Below are 17,686 nucleotides of genomic sequence, written 5' to 3' on the forward strand. Positions count from 1 at the left end.
ACTCAATGTTCGCCCACCTGATAGACGGCTCACTCGAAATGATTGGAAGTCTATTGAATGTCAGCGACAACCTCTCGAGTGAAAGATTGTGCTTGCCCTTCAGTACATACAGTATCCCAGAGGTGTTAGGTACTGACAATGGAACATCTTTTACAAATGAGGAGTTCTCAGGATCACCGAAGGCTAATTGAATCATCCGTATGGCCCTGTATCACCCAGCTTCAAATGGGCTGGCAGAACGTTCAAATGAGGACTAAAAAAGCAGACGTCAGGGTTGATGGACACAAGACTGACCAAGTTCTTGTCCTGGTATTGGACCACTCCACATAGCACGACAGGGGTAGCACCGGCTTCATTGCAGATGGGCTGGAGGCTTTGAACCTATCTTAGTCTGGTTTTCCCTGATATTGGCGGGAAAGTATGCCACAGCCAGGAGCTGCAAGGGTGTTGTTTTTAAAACTTAGAGTACACAATTATTTATTTTTTCAATTAAGGGGCAATTTATCATGGCCAATTCACCTACCGTGCACATCTTTGGGTTGTGGAGGTGAAACCCCCGCAGGCACAGAGAGAATGTGCAAACTCCACACGTACAGTGACGAAGGGCCGAGATTCGAATTTGGGTCCTCAGCGCCGTGAGGCAGCTGTGCTAACTGCGCCACCGAGCCGCCTCAAGCTGCAAGGGCGTTACCCTGTTGGACAAAAAGCGGGCAGACTATTTGTACCAGGTGACGCAGTCTATATTAGAAACTTTGCAGATGGCTCCCAGTGGATCTCCGGGACTATCGTCTGCTAGACAGGATCGGTATCTTACCAAGTTCAGGCACAGTGTCGGAGGTCTCTGACGAGGAGAAAGCAGTGCAGCAGCCTCAGACAGTGCAGACAACACGATGTTCTGATCGAAAACGGCATTCACCGTCCAGATATACACTATCAGATGCAGCAACACGAGTGCAAGAGAATCCGGCGCCCTTATACTTTGCAGTTGTCAGGAGAGTCATTAGACTTTTTGGGGGAGGGTTGTTATAACCTGCAGGGTTGGAGGAATCAGTGTCCTGGTGAGTCTCGGCTCCCTTGCTAAGGGGGCGGGGAACCCCACATCATTCATGTTTGAGATCTGTATAAAGTTGGCCAAGTTTGGAACTGACAGAGCAGACCCAGCTGGGATCTGATGTATATTGTAAATATCATTGCTTTGCAATGAAGCAAGTTTTCTTTTCACCAACACGGTTCAGACTCGCTTGTGGTCGCCAAAAGGCAATAAGTGAGCACCGGGTCAAGCAGGGTGTGTAATTTTCCTCTAGAATGACAGGAACAAGTTTTACACTACAATCTCAGTCTCTGGGACCAATGCCCTTCTGAGAGATTAAAGCTGAATCTCTGTACGCTCTGCTTCCAGTGGCACTGACCCCTTTCTGGCCACCTGGAGCTCCCGCCACAGCACCCCCTTGCTACTGCTGATGGTCCTCCACCTCCCAGTTCCAAGTTAAATCAGCAATGGTGCCACTGACCCTGATATGTATGGGTGAAAATCTCCAAACTGTACAAATAAGTCTCTCGCAAGAAGTATTCTTAGCAAACTGCTATCCAGAGGGAACTAAAAAAAACACTATTTTGGCACACTGATCCATGAAATGCACGATAGCATAGTGGTTAGCACTACTGCTTCACAGCACCAGGGTCCCAGGTTCGATGCCCAGCTTAGGTCACTGTCTGTGTGGAGTCTGCACGTTCTCCCTGTGTCTGCATGGGTTTCCTCCCGGTGTTCCAGTTTCCTCCCACAAGTCCCAAAAGATGTACTGTTAAGTGAATTGGTCATTCTGAATTCTCCCCCTGTGTACCAGAACAGGTGCCGGAATGTAGCGACTAGGGGATTTTCACAGTAACTTCATTGCAGTTTTAATGTAAGCCCACTTGTGACAATAAAGATTATTATAAATGCTCCCCAATCCTGGGTTAATGGCCAAACCTTGGAAATCGAGGACCAGAGCTGTTAAATTTAAATGGCGGTGAAAAATCGCGTTAAAACTGCCTCATTTAAAATATTCTAAATAATAACCCCCCCCCCCCCCCCCGCCCCCCGCTTCCAGGGAGATTATTGAAAAACCCAAGTCTGCTAAAATTGGAAGTGGATACGTCGGGGATGAATTCCTGCATGATTCTCTTGTTTAAAGTTTTAACCCACCCCTGTATTTTTGTTCATCCTGAAGAGCTGAAATGCCCCTGTAGAGGTTACTTTAATTTTGGAAATGGTTTAATGATTAATTTTAATTAAAACCAGAAGCAGCCGGGGTTGAGTTGGGGCAGTTCACTATTTATCATTGTTCAAGAAGAGAAAGGCTGGTAATCTGTAGGGACAGTTCATCAATAATGTTCTTGGCCGGTTTATATATTAATTATATTTCGAGAATGCTGGGCACGGCACTGCCGATACCTTATTTATGGTCCAATTAGTCACGGATGGAAGGTGCTCACAGCAAAAGCCTCCTCTGCAGGGGCCTTGTTTTCTCCACATTACCACATACCTACTCTACGTCTATTTGGCTTTTTCTGCAAAGCTATCAGTTACCTGATAACAAGGCCAGAAACGGCAAACAGCGAGTTGTATGTTTTCCACTAAGTCCACAGATTCAGTCCTTACTCAGCCTCTTTGAATTGGTCACTTAATGCTGTTATTCAAACTGCCCTGACCAGTAGCTAGGAATGGGCGCAAACTCACAGCCCCAAAAGCCTGCTACCGACACATTTATAACTCCCACTGAACCGCAGTCTAGGCTTGCGGGAACAAGTTGCTAAAGTACCAAACATCCAAATTAAGGACGTTCAGGTAATCGGGGCGGCTTTAAGTACCATTAAATCACTGTAACAATTTTACAAGCAGAGGCTGCGTCTCGTGCACCATTCGACAGGCGATGAGCTCTCCTGCTGGGGACTTGGTGACTCACTGGTTCAGCAGCCGCCTCAGAGACACTTGCTATCCACCATTTAATTCACTCTGACCACGAGCATCATCATCGTGGTTGGTTCAGCAGCTCACACGGTAAAACAGCTCCCAAAGAGGAAGGTTGACATTTATCATTTATTGAATCCCGTATGGCAAATGGAATTCCAGAGGAGCTAGAATGGCGAGGGTGTGGGTAAGTCAGAGGACTGCTCCCCAATTGGGATTGGAATATCACTAATAGATTCCATGGTTTCTTCCGCAAGGGCAATATGCTGGATAAATGAAACAACTCACCGTGAACCACGAAGCCCAGACCCAGCATGTTTTGGTTTTACGCTCGATGTAACATTCTCTCACTCCGGTAGTCATTTGAGCCGTCTTGATTTCCCGCCTTTTTTCAATCCAGAAATTCGATTTTAACATCATGCGAAACAGAAAATGTTTTTTTCACCAGTCTTCAAAACGAACCCAATGACTTTAAAATAGATGAAAACATTGTTTTGCTCTCACTAAAACCCCGAATGTGCTGATTATAAGATTCACGAGCAGCCCACAGAAAGGATGCCATAGGGTTATATAATAAAGCAGCACAGTCACCCACTGTATACCAGCTCAGCCTCATTGATTCATCACCTTTCTGAACTCGCTTGTTTGTTTAAAATCGATTTTTCTCCGCCTAGAACTTCGAAACGTGCTGTATTCACATGACCTGATGCTAAATCCAGTTACACACTAAAGGAAACGACATTGGAATGGATCAGTTAATCAGAAACTTAACAGGTGAAACACACAATTCCAAGATTTCCTTTTGGAAATGAGTTAAGAGAGTATGTACAGTATTGGTGCCTCTTGCACACATTGTCCGCCCCTACCTACCCCACCGATAGCAGCTCCGCTTGTTTTTAATTGACCTCAACGTCAGCGGCGGCGTGGGTGTCTTTCTGAACATCTCCGTTCTAACTCATTTTTCTTATTAAAGACAGAGCACCCTTGCTCGAATGCAAGTGGGTGTAATGCATTCCACTGAACCCTGTGATACGAGTAGCTATTGATGTTGCATCCACCCGAGCTCTCTGTGGCTCTGTCCAATTCTAGGTAATTGACAATGCCACTTAATTTAGCTCACTTTACCAGCGACGCTAGTTTTGGGGCGTCATTTCCAGATAACTAATCGGCGACTAAAACAACTGACATTTCTCCATCAATATTAAAATTGTCTGGAGAAAAATATCATATGTAATACATTTCACAATCAACCATTTAAGGTTTTTTTTCTTTATATTTGCGTAGCATATTGAGCATATTATTATTGCAGTAATATAATTAATTGCATTAGCACTGAAATCCAGATGAGAGTAATAAGGTAATTGTTAGGTAATATAAAGATATGTACGTAAACGATCTGAAGATCTAAAATATAATACATTCACCGTTGGGCATAGGAATTATTTTCCAATTCGCTGTGCTTTTGTTTGAGAATTTGCTGATGTTACAGCGATGCCCAGCTTCGTTCATAGCCAGAAGCGATGGCCCAAAGGACTGCCAGTTATTTTTAAAGCCTCCGTTACGTGGCAGAGGAGAAAATCGACGCTGGGTTGGGGGAAAGGGTGGGGGAGTAGGTCCCCTTCCTGTGCTGTGAACATACTAGAATGCCAGCGCCAGCTCCAAACTCCAAAACGGTATCTGCACAGTGGAGCTATCCTAAAGCTATGACTATTAATGCAGTTATCCCAACAGTGGGAGAGAAAAATGTTTTCCCCATAACTTTCAAAGATTATAAAATTCCTGGCACATGCAAGAGCTACCTAGGTACTTTATAATTCCAAAATGATACTGCCATGTCGATGAGCATTAGGCCACAAGAGATAGGAGCAGAAGTAGGCCTTTTGGCCCATTGAATCTGCTCCGCCATTCAATGAGATCATGACTTGTCTGACATGAACATCCTTAACTCCACTTTCCCATCTTATCTCCATAACCCTTGATTCCCTTACTGATTAAAAATGTCTCTCTCAGCCTTGAACATACTCAATGACCCAGCCTCTACAGCTCTCTATGGGCGGCACGGTGGTTAGCAGTGTTGCTTCACAGCACCAGGGACCCTGGTTCGATTCCTGGTTTGGGTCACTGTCTGTGCGGAGTCTGCACGTTCTCCCCATGTTTGCGTGGGTTTCCTCCGGGTGCTCCGGTTTCCTCCCACAAGTCCTGAAAGACGTGCTTGTTAGATGAATTGGACATTGTGAATTCTCCCTCAGTGTACCCGAACAGGCACTGGAATGTGGCGACTAGAGGCTTTGCACATTAACTTAATTTCAGTGTTAATGTAAGCCTACTTGTGACATTAGTTAAAGAATTCCACAGATTCACTACCCTCTCAGTGAAGAAATTTCCCCACATCTCGGTCTTAAATGTGTGACCTCTTACTCTGAGCATTGAGGTGAAAGTACTAGCCAAAGACATTTGTAAAAGTCTTAAAAGTTGAATAGAATTATTAGTTTAAACCTCTGGAACACTGTAATCAAACTAATAATAGTTTGGTGTGGATCTGCCTATACATTGAGGAAGTAATCTTAACATTAGCAACCTTTTACACACTCAAAACTTTGTGCTCATGAAGTATGCTGAACTGTGAAAAAGTCACCATATGCATTGATGGACAATAACAAACCCAGGGATGATTCAATATTTACTCTATAAATTAATTGTGGTCTGTCTCATTTTGAGTTTCAGGAATCATTCCAATTCAAAATCTTTGACATAAGCATAGTAGCACTCACTGGACAAAACACTGTAAAAATGACCGAATAGACACACACCTAAAAGGCGTCAAAGAATCAGAACGTTCTCAAGCTCAGAATTCTACTCAATTCTAAGCTGAGCTTCCAAACCAAATACTGCCCATCACAAAAGTGACGAACTTCCATCCTCACCATATCACCTGGCTCTGTTCCTGCCAGAACGCACTGGTTGCTTCAACTCCCATTCATGCTTTGTCGTTTCTCCAGCATTGAAAAGATCCAATGATCTCTTGGCCAGCCTCTCATCCCCAACATCATAACCTTCAGCTCATCCCAATTTCTGCTGCCTGCATTCTATAACATACCAAATCAAGCAAAACCTATTTTCCCCTATCCTTGCTGACTAACATTGACATCCAGTTGTCAAATACCTTAAATTTAATGAAAATGAAAATCGCTTATTGTCACAAGTAGGCTTCAAATGAAGTTACTGTGAAAAGCCCCTAGTCACCACATTCCGGCGCCTATTTAAATTTCTTCAATTTCAATTATCTCCCTATTTCTGGAACTTGACCTGGTCCCCATACCACACTCCCTTCCCCCAGAATTTCATCCCTCTGACCTCATGTACATTGTCCGCTCCTTTCATTTCAGCATTGACAGACATACCTTCAGCTGTTCAGGCCCCAGCCCCAGGAATGTTATCCTTATAGTCCTCTATCTCTTAACTTCCCTCTTTGCCTCTAAGATCTTGTTCAAACAAACCTGTCGTCACTCTGCCCACTATACCCTTCTTTAAATCAATATTTGTTCCCCTGATGCCTCTATGAAGCATGATGTTGTTTCGATGTTAAAAGTGTTATATCAACTCAAGATATGATATGGATCATTTGTTCCAGATTCTTGTTATTATTTTTTATATGGTTATGGTTGTGTTATTTTGAAACTAGTTGAAATATACATCTTTTTAAATGATATTTAATCTTGATATATATCCTTTCACTGAATATTTGTGAAAATGTTTGTATAATTTCACTAGGATGGGATTCTTTAAGAACCAAGAATTGTCCAAGTGGTTCTATAAATACACATTTAATGATTATGTTCAAAGCTTTGTTTTAAATATCAATATGATTGTGCTGTTTTATGCCAAATACACTACAGTTACACAAGTATGTGACCAGAATTAGATTGAGCACATGGAATCTCCTTTTATGTCAATTCCACTAAAAATTGGACAAGTAAAATACAATGCAGCTAGCACTGTTTTCTCTTCATGTTATGACATAAGACCAACTGAAGCTGGGAACAAATGTAATAAGAACAAATATATTATGAAATTGATTTTTGAAAATATGTTTGAACTTGTTTTATATTGCAATTTAGCTACCAACTCTCAAAAGGTACTACTTTCTCACCCCAATGGCCATATTCATGTAAATAAGCTGGATTTTAAACAACAGTGAGAAGTATACATTTACCGTTGAATCTTTTCAGTTGCTGCAACTTACAGGGGTTGGTCAAATTTCTACTGCACCAACAATTCATATGTTGATGGTGATATTGTGACATCCATTGGTGTTGTGTCATGATGATATTATTCACAAACTTTCCATTATGCCCATTGTGACTCCAGGACTTGACATCATGATATAACATTCAAATTGTACACTCGCATGAAGATCACCAGTGCAAAAAAAATATACAACAGAATGAAAATAACATAATTAATTCCTTAGCAGACATCATTAACAAGAAAAAACACACCATAGTGATCTTAAGAGTGTCATCTAATGTTTAAAGAATGGCTAGAACTTATTTTTACATCAGTGTACAAAATCTATACCACCTGAAACTCCCAATAAATTTATACTTTAAAATAATTAATGGTTATTATTACGCTCACTGTACATAAACTCAATATATACTGGCATATCATTTCTTAAAAATTGTGTGGCAAATCCCACACAACTCTGCACACTAGGGAAGGAGAAAATTGGTGCATGGGCCATATAACTGTATCCCAACACATCACTGATTTAAGGAGAAGGGAAAATATGAAAAATAAGAACAAAAATGATTTAGATGTGCCTGGGACTTATCTAGTAATGTGTGCCTACCATTCATATACTGATCCTTAAGATTATTTCTTGTCTAAAGGAAGTTGATGAATGAGGATGCTCCCTTGTTCAAAAAATTATCAGAAAACCTGAAATTTATAGGAAACTCATTCAGATGAATTCAAGTTCCATTCCAAGCACCAGCATATCATGATGATAAGCTAACTGTACCATTCCTGTTGCGGTGGCTCACTCCCTATCAAATCTTATTGTAGTTTTGAAACCAATCTTTTTCCTCAGCTGGTATCCACATGGACATTTCCAGCAGGAGTTGTTGGACAGCGATCAGGAATAAGAGCATTTGGGAATTTTTGCCTCCCCAAGTAAGGGGCCTGTTCAGTAATAATGAATAGCTCCTTAGATGGGAAAACATTCTCATCTTTAATGTTTTATTCATTGTTACTTGTCATACAATTGCATTTAATAATGATTTGTGTTCATTGTTAGTTAACATATGAGTTACCAATTTCTATCTATACCCACTATGTAATATTTCATTATGTGGTAATTTGGACACCCCACATTTTAGTAAGCATTCCTTTCGGTTGAAATTGTAAAAATAACCAAAGTTCTGCAACAATAATATAATCTACATAACAACAAGCAGACACATCTGTCACAATAATATAATTAAAATTATCTATACAATTGCATCATTAAATACTTACGTTAATATTTTTACGCTATCAAAACCTGGGTTTATATTCTATGTTGATCCCTGGGTTGCCATTCTGTCAGCTGAAATCTGAACTTGTGTTTGAGCATGCGCAATGCAATGGATCTCCCAGCTTAGATCAGTATATTTCCCTTAGTGCAGTAACTGGGAATGAGTCTGTCCTCGGGTTGTGCCAGGATCGATGAGCTTGACTTAATCTCATAACAGATTGGAACCCGCGTTCTAGACGTATTTCGAGGTAAGGCTTCCCTGAGAACCTATTCTTGGTTGTCATTTTGACTACTGAGAGAAGTAGGCCGACAAAATAATCCACTGCTCCATTTTATTGATGTTAAGAATTCAAAACAGTGATTGTTTGAACAAAGATCTATGTTTACCAGTTCAAGAACTCTAATTGTGTCGGTCCTCGAGTTGTTATCATTATTAGTTTCCTTTTTCCATATGATTTTGAACGAAAGAATGAATATACATTGTGGAACATTTAGGAAGTACATTTTCACAGGAAAACCATTTCATTTGGATTCACATTGACCAAACCACAGAAGATCCACTTGTATGGAAATAAATTTGCTGTGGTACACTCCATCAACATTTGAAGTGATGAAGTACTTTTGGAAAGTTTTAAATTTGAAGACATTTTATAATAAATAAAATTAATTAAACCTTCAGGCGTCTGCTGTAAAACTATTTGCTATCGTGTTATATATTCCTTGGTGTGATGCCACATTTTGGAGTTCCAACATATCCACAGCCACACATTCTTGTAACAACATTAGAACAATCTACAGGCTTTATAAATGCTGCTGAGACGTGGTGCAATTGAAGTCATACAGCACTCAGAGATAAATGTTGATATAAAATAAAGGATTAAATATCGTCTTGCTTAGTGATCTTTGCTCAAGACCAACTTCCCATACTGTGGTCTCCAAGCCAACCTGTAGTTTGGTACCTGATACCAGGTGAAAAGGTCATTTATTTCTACTGTGTACATAGGCTACATAATAAACAAGAGAAAAATCAATATCCTCACCACAGAGGCAGAATACCTTAGACTCAGTTTTACTTCAACAAGGTTCTTGTTCTTTAGCTGATGGTGAATGGCAGCAGGAACAATCGTTTGATTGAAACTACTACTTCACAATCTTGGGTGTGGAGGGGGGGGGGGAGAGCGGGGGGGGGGGGGGGGGGAATTGGTGCAGGGGTGCAATCTGCTTTGTTGAACAGACATCACCAGCAAAAATATTACATCCCTGTGTTATTATCCCAGTTGATGTTATAACTGGATGGGAAGATCCCAGAATGGAAATCTGGCTCAAAAGACCATGGGCTAGATTGGATTGGATTGGATTTGTTTATAGTCACGTGTAACGAGGTACAGTGAAATGTATTTTTCTGCAAGCAGCTCAACAGATCATTAAGTACATGGGAAGAAAAGGAAATAAAAGAAATTACATAGTAGGGCAACACAAAGTAGTCTTAGAATTAAATTTTAAAAGATTAGAACGAGTATAAATTAAGTAAAAAGTGGATCTGTTGGGGATAGCTCGCAGAGAGTCGCCTCGCTCCGGCGCCATCTTCTGATTCTTCAGCCATGCTCGTCACAAGAATGCCACAGATGGGACAGGGAACATGTAAATGTCTGTTGACCTCGGGCGGGAATTTCCAGTCAGCGGGCAGGCACGGCTGAAGAATCCCACCCCGTAACTTTATTTTTTCAAAGGAACGAGGAGGAACAGAGCCACAAGACCGCTAATTAGTTTTAACAATAAGAAAAAAACCATTAATTAAACATGAAAAATTGGGCTATGATACTAAACACTTTTACTTCCCAACTTTAGCTCAACAATTACATATAGGTTTTAGGACTAACATGGATTACAATGTACATCTTAATCTACAATGGTCTCATTAACACAAAGTCCCTTTTAAGCACACAAGATGACTATAGGCGAATGCACTTTCCAATCTGAACCCCAAGTTTGTGTCTGTGGATTTCCCCTCAGAATCCTGCCAGATGATTATCACATGCGATTTTCCAAACTTCACTCCCAAAAACACACTTTAAAATCGTCTCTCAAAATAATGATTTCCCTTAGCGGTTTGCATTCTGAAATATAGACCAAATTTTCAAAATGGCACTTTTAAACAAAGTTTCCACTCCACTTTTAACATGGAACCCAGTCCTAGAATTTACACCAAACCCGTTAGGATTTCTTTGTCTTGACTGCTTTGCAAACTGCTCATAATTGCTTTTACTCTTGATTCCCAGACTATATTAAAATAGCATCGGATGTTTGACTTACCCTTTGATGGTTGCAGTCCCAATTTAAACCTGGCTACTGCAATTGTCTCTTTAGCTCAGAACACTTTGTTTACTCTTCATTGAATTCTTCTGACCAATACCGTGGTCTCTGTCCACTTAACTCCAGACTTCTCAAATGCTTCTCTTCATTTCTCTAGTTTCTTTAACTAGCTGTAATTTAGATTTCTGGCATCAGTTTTCTTTTTTAAAAATAATAATCTTTGTTAGTGTCACAAGTAGGCTTACATTAACACTGCAATGACGTTACTGTGAAAATCCCCCAGTCGTCACACTCCGGCGCCTGTTCGGATACATTAAGGGAGAATTTAGAATGTCCAATTCACCTAACAGCACATCTTTCGGGACTTGTGGGAGGAAACCGGAGCACCCAGAGGAAACGCACACAGACATGGGGAGAACATGCACACTCCGCACAGACAGTGAGCCATGTGGGAATTGAACCTGGGACCCTGGCACTGTGAAGCAACAGTGCTAACCACTGTGCTACCATGCTGCTACCTTCTATTTTCTTAACCATATCTCCATAATATGGCTTTTCTTCTAAGAAAGCTGAGAGAGATGTTCCTTCTCTCACCTTCTAAACCAACTGCTTCTGGCAGAGCTGTCAGAGTTGCCTGCTCTCTCACTACCTATCGCCAACTGCGAAAAAATTAGCTAAACTAAAACTGAAAAGCTTCTCTACCTTACAGGGCCCCAGTTGCTAAGCAACCATTGTTGGTTTATTTATTCTTCACAATATAGCCCTCTCTAAGCACAATAGAAACACAGTATGAACTTAACCAACCCCCTCACATGCAAACACCTTTTTCCAGCATGAATCTAACTATATGTTTTACCCTTCCAGGCACAGAAACATAAAATTAAACATACTTAAAGCCTTACCTTATTTCAAATGTTCACCAAAACACATATAAATCCTTTAAAATTACCTTTGTTTTCCGAACTCCTGCTGCAAATCAACAACTAGCACAAGACTAATGTTGCAAAACTGATTGAGTTGCTCTTCTTGTTTGTAGTTACTCCGCCTAGGAAATCTAAATCCAGCAGCAGTTGAACTTACTTGCCTCCTTGCAATCAATGCAAAACCTGGGGGGAAATTACCTTGTCTTACACACACTTTACCCATTTATTTTACAACCGCAGTTTTAAAGCATTCTTCTATTTGAATGATTCTTCGTATTTTACTGAAGATCTGGAGCCCTCAATTTTAACATCTAAGTCAAAATCTATGGCGCTTTTTCTGTTATTAAAAAAAGTCTAGGGGCGGCACGTGGCACAGTGGTTAGCACTGCTGCCTATGGCGCTCAGGAATATCAGCCCTGGGTCACTGTCCGTGTGGAGTTTGCCCATTCTCCCCGTGTTTGCATCGGTTTCACCCCCACAACCCAAAGACGTGCAGGTTAGGTGGATTGGTCCCTTAAATTGCCAAATTGTCCCTTAATTGGAAAAAAAATAATTGGTACTCTGCTTTTTTTTAAAGGCTCAGGGCGTGAAGGACGATCAGACGCAATAAAGTACCAAATTAGATTTAATTCTATTTTTTTATAATGCCAACCATGAAGAAAGATTGGAATTGATTCATTACAACTAAATGGGGTTTTATGCGTTGAATATTGAGTGATTTACGACCAAGCCTACTCAGGGTAAAAGTTCTGCATATGAGGTTTGCTCAAACATTCGATAGCCCTATTTTGGTTGTAAAGAAACTTCGCACCCCTCGCCGCACAGATATTTGAGACTGTGTATGAATATTATGCGTCTACATTCTATTTAATCAGGAAGAGCATTTGTAGCTGATTTTAACATAATTTCAAACTTAGTTGCTATCCACACACACGCGCATAAACTTCCCAATCATCAGTCATTTTATCAAAGTACATTTACCTTTGTATTGCTTCTGACTTGTTTTTAAGTAATCAAGCAATCAATAAGTTAGTCCATAGTTCATAGAAATAGTGTCATTACTTTTCCACCCCCTTTTTTTGCGTAATGAAGTCTGGTGTACTTTCCAGCCTGTGATCACAACATATTTTTCTATGTTTGGGGTGTTATGATATAATCAATCGAATAAATGTGAACTCTTTAAGATTACATTTCTGGCACTGCACACTCTCAGTCTTTTGCAGGCGCTCACTGGGGTTGCAAGATTTTTTTTATTTTTAAAAAAGCAAAACGCCTCTTTGCTGTCTACCAATTAGCGACTTAAAGTTAATCACGTGACAATGTAACAGGTGAGGAGTCTCAGATCAGGTGTCACCTTTCATTCCATGTGTAACTGGGATTTCAAGGTTTCTAGTAGCACTGATTTGACACCAGGTCCCCGTTGATGCTAGATACCATTTCAGCTATGGACGGAGCGGTGGACTACCTTGAGAATGCGTGCCAGTATCAGAGGGCAGAGTACGCTCAGAACCCACCCGCCTGTGTCTACGCCAGGACTCCGCAGCCCTCTCTGCTCAGATCGTGCTTCGGCGATTTGAACGAGCAGAATGTGACGGATTTCACTGGCTACGACGCTGCTCCAGACCCCAAGTGCGGCTACATTTCCCAGCACAACGACTTCAGCACTGGGCGTGGGGATAACCTACAGCCCCAGGGCCGCTACCCCTTCCCTTGGATGAAGAATACAAAATCACACGCTTACTCTTGGAGAGATCAGTGGGAAGGTACGCTCACAAGCTAATCGATGAGTACGTTTAGCCTTTGCTTGAGTTTAATGATAAATACGAACTGGAATGAGCAAACTTTTAATAGCCCTTATCCAGCACTTTTTCGGATGTAATACCACATTGATCATCCAACTAAATCTATATCTACATTTAAAAACATAGTGTATTTGTGTGTTTGTTGACAAGTACCCCGATACATAAATACCAGCGCACACATTACGTACACGTAAATACCTACCCAGATCACATTTTACATTAAGACACAGAGTGTAATAGAAAACCAATTCAAAACACAGGGCAATTACAAATCAATGAAAGTTTCCTTGCAATTGCTCTTATTATTAATACCAAAATTAATTCACGATCCGAAACACCTGGAGTCGAATTACAGCCACATCACACGCCTTGGCCACTCGCCTCTCACCAACCGAGTCAATTCGCTGCCTACATATTTGAGTTGCTTACCTTGTTGAGTTTGATGGTTGCTGTGCAGGTGGGATTAAGGGAGACATGACGGGGCTGGGGGAGGGGGTGGGGGGTGGATTGGGCTGGAATATTGCCACATCTGTACTTTCATTGAGTGTTCTCTCCCACCCCGCAACCCCCTCCCGATTGGAGTGGACAGAATCCACACACAGTGTTCCAATTGTTTTGGGTCTGTGGGACTGAGGCGTGAGGAGAGGGCCCGAAGGCCGCTCTCTCCCAGAATTTCTCATCCGTGTTTTGGCCGATTCTCGTGGTATTAAATTCATTAATGGAAGCATTTCCAACAAGTATTCCCCGGCGTTCGCATGTGTAGTTAGTTCTTCGTTGCAATTGTAGGAATGTCCGGCATATCTGGGCCTATCATGTGCTTATATTCAGTGAATAATAAAGCATGCTAACACCTTTACAGTAACAATGCCATATCAAAAATGTGCAGGAAAGATGAGAAAGGGCTCGACTTATTGTGTAAGAGTAGAATATAGGTGTGCGGGCAAAGAAATTCTTCAACGTTTATCAGCACATCTGTGTATGGACAGAAGGGCGAATTAGGTTGAGACTGCCAATACTAACTAGATACAGAGCCACATTGAACAGACGTATCTGTGTTCTGTCCATGTTGATTTGCCTGTCAGACGATTAGACAAAGTGTTGTGGCGGTATATTTTCTTCAGATTTCATACTGTAGCCATAGTGAATATCATAACATTTCTACGAATTAACTTTCGAATTTAAATCTTAGAGCATTAGATGTTTACAAATTAATATATCACCGAATTCTCTTGCTTCCGTTTCCTTCAGAAATTAGGGCGCTTGGGATTGGACGTTGTTCCATTATTATCTTATTGCCTAGCAGATTAATTTTGGAATAAATACGAGAGAAAATTACCGGCTGCATTTCGCCAAGAAAGATCATTACAGTATCAAGTGTAAGAAATACAGATGGAACATTAATTAATCTGCGTTCGGAATAACCCCAGCAGTTTTCAACACACCGCCACACCGTACACACATGCCTAACAGCCAAAGAAGCGTTTCGATGCAAATGTGCAATCTTAATTACAAGGCCCCAACACATACACTTATGGAAGGCGAGATTCACATGCACTAAATTGAGCTTGATAGCTCAGAATGGGAGGCAATGATTTCACCGGCACACCGGTATGTAACCGAGGAGAGAATGTGGCTCATTATAGAGAAAGGACCTGTTCAGTCCAAAGCATTTCAGTCGCCATTAATATTCAGCTACAGAAGAAGTTAATGGTACATCAACCAGTAAATTTAATATTTGACCAGATTACATGTTAGGATCGGATAAAATCCCGTATTAATTTCGTAACTGAATTATGCACAAGGAGTTTTTAAAAAATGACTATGATGAAAGATACCAGGCCATGTTCACTCCAGCCACTGGTAGATTGTTAACCTTTTCCTCTGTATTCCTCAATTGTAAATTCTGATTTTGAACTTTATTAACCTAAGATCGGTATTTAGAGTTTAATGAGACACATGGGCACACAACATTTCTTTAAGAAGTTCATGGGGACCTGGGAGTTTCAGAGAATTGCCAATAATGTTTGTACACAAAACCCCCATCAAATTAAGGTGGCGCAGTGGGTTAGCACTGCTGCCTCAAGGCGCCAGGGTCCAAGCTTCGATCCCGGCTCTGGGTCACTGTCCGTGTGGAGTTTGCACATTCTCTCCGTGTTTGCGTGGGTTTCACCCCCACAACCCAAAGATGTGCAGGGTAGGTGGATTGGCCACGCTAAATTGTCCCTTAATTGGAAAAAAAATAATTGGGTACTCTAAATTTGTAAAAGGAAACCCTCAAATTCTACATATTCCTCCATAAACTAAAAGGGGATGGATGCACGTCAGTAGTTTTTGTTTTACACCTTCGCAAAACACCAACAATATAGAGAGGAAATGACCTTAGAAAGAAATAGGCCGTCTCGAGAACATAAGAATATGTATCTTTTTTTAAAAATCGAATTATTTGTGATACTTCATGCCTATCTTTATCCTGTACTTTTGTAATGATGTGAAATTTGTTCCGAACTCTACTTGGGCCACATTCTCGCACTGAAGGTTAGCCCATCACGCCTGCTTAACAAACTCTTGTTGCTGTAATATTCAAGAACATTTTAAACCTTTCAAAATGCAACTTTTTCGATTTCACGTTAGCTAAAGGCCCTCAGATCCTGACATGAGGGGACTTGAAAGCACAAACTCCTCTCTCAACTCATTTCATTAGATTGTGTGATATTTGCCAATAATAAACAAGTAAAGGTCACGGATCTGGTGTTTTCTGGTAGGAAACAACTTTACCATGGACGTCGATGAAGGCAAACGGACCCGGACGGCCTATACCAGAGGCCAACTGCTGGAACTGGAGAAGGAGTTCCATTTTAACAAGTACATCTCCAGGCCGAGGCGCATTGAGCTGGCAGCAATGCTGACCCTCACCGAGAGGCACATCAAAATCTGGTTCCAAAACAGGAGGATGAAATGGAAGAAGGAGGAAGCGAAAAGACAGACCAAGACAAATTGCAGCAAACCCGAAGCGGCGCTGGGCGACAAGTGCTCGGGAGAAGCTACGGTAGGGAGTCACTCTGGGGATGCCTTCAAAAACATGGACAATGATTTCTCTGTTACTGGAATCAACAACGATATTGGACTTCTACTAACCTCATAGAATGCAAACTTAGCACGTTCCCTTAGAAGTATGTCAATTATTGATTTTTTAAAAAGAATTCTTTCTCAGGATGTGGGTGTCGCTGGCTAGGCCAAGATTTGTTGTCCATCTCTAATTGCTCCCGAGAAGGCGGTGTCACGCTAGTAAATGTTATAGCATATTTAATAATCTATGAAACAAACCCGTATACATTTTCACTTAAATATTTAATATATTGTAAAAAAAGACAAAATAATCGTTTGACTCCAGAATGCGATTTATTTAAATATTGGACAGTAGAGATTATTTCTGCCTGTCCACTCACCAGGACAGTCCTTTATAACCCACAGACCCGAAGCAATACTAATAGATGTATACAATCAGGAATAAAGTGTTAATCGCTCCTGGATCTTGCATTTTATTTTCTCCTGGCTGAACATTATGCTCAAACAAATAAGAGGACAAAGATTGAAATTTCGCATCGCTTTTGAACACAAGAGTGACCAGAATCGGGTTACAGTAGCTAACTGTCTCCCGTGGATCCCGTAAACGAGTGGTTTTCAAATGAAACCTCAAGTGCAGTCAGCAAGCAGACAGCAGACCAGTAGAAATTACCACAACATTTGTCGATTTGGACTGAAATCTACAACATAATGACATGTTGGGGAATGGTACATGCAGGTTTGCTGTGAAACCAGAAAAAAATATTAATAATTCATCATCGGTGTGCATTGCAATCAGGTATTCACCATTTTATTCAGTCACATTCCTTATAATTTACGATTACAAACTATAATTTTACTAATAATAAAAGCAGCAAATAATTTCATTTAATTTCAAATAGTTTCATGGTGAGAGAACAACGTACAAAAAACACTTACCCGGTAACAGACACATTGTTTTAAGTGATTAACATTAATTTTATTGAATATACATGATGGGATGACTTTTCAGAAGGGAGGCGACCCGAAAGAGAACCAATCCCCCAATGCAGTTCCCCATTTCGGGGCTTCCTGGTGTGTGGGACTCAGATTAGATTCTATTTCCACGTGGCCTAGA

The 17,686-nt window shown here is 40.9% G+C and overlaps 1 protein-coding gene across 1 annotated transcript; it reads left to right on the forward strand.

Moving 5' to 3' along the window:
- Positions 1-13,084: 13,084 nt before the first annotated feature.
- LOC140409569 (pancreas/duodenum homeobox protein 1-like) lies at positions 13,085-17,034 on the forward strand. Its single transcript, XM_072497940.1, has 2 exons — positions 13,085-13,467; positions 16,269-17,034. Exons 1-2 carry the CDS (start codon positions 13,128-13,130, stop codon positions 16,646-16,648), a joined length of 720 nt encoding a protein of 239 aa, XP_072354041.1. The 5' UTR covers positions 13,085-13,127; the 3' UTR covers positions 16,649-17,034.
- The last annotated feature ends 652 nt before the right edge of the window (positions 17,035-17,686 follow it).

This window comes from Scyliorhinus torazame, chromosome 3 (assembly GCF_047496885.1).
Source record: "Scyliorhinus torazame isolate Kashiwa2021f chromosome 3, sScyTor2.1, whole genome shotgun sequence".
NCBI classification, from domain to species: domain Eukaryota; kingdom Metazoa; phylum Chordata; class Chondrichthyes; order Carcharhiniformes; family Scyliorhinidae; genus Scyliorhinus; species Scyliorhinus torazame.

Bases quoted from the DNA above. Each gene is read 5' to 3' on its own strand.
- LOC140409569 (XM_072497940.1), top strand. From the start codon at position 13,128: ATGCTAGATACCATTTCAGCTATGGACGGAGCGGTGGACTACCTTGAG. The intron at 13,468-16,268 runs GTACGCTCACAA...GTTTTCTGGTAG, and splicing joins TTGGAGAGATCAGTGGGAAG to GAAACAACTTTACCATGGAC.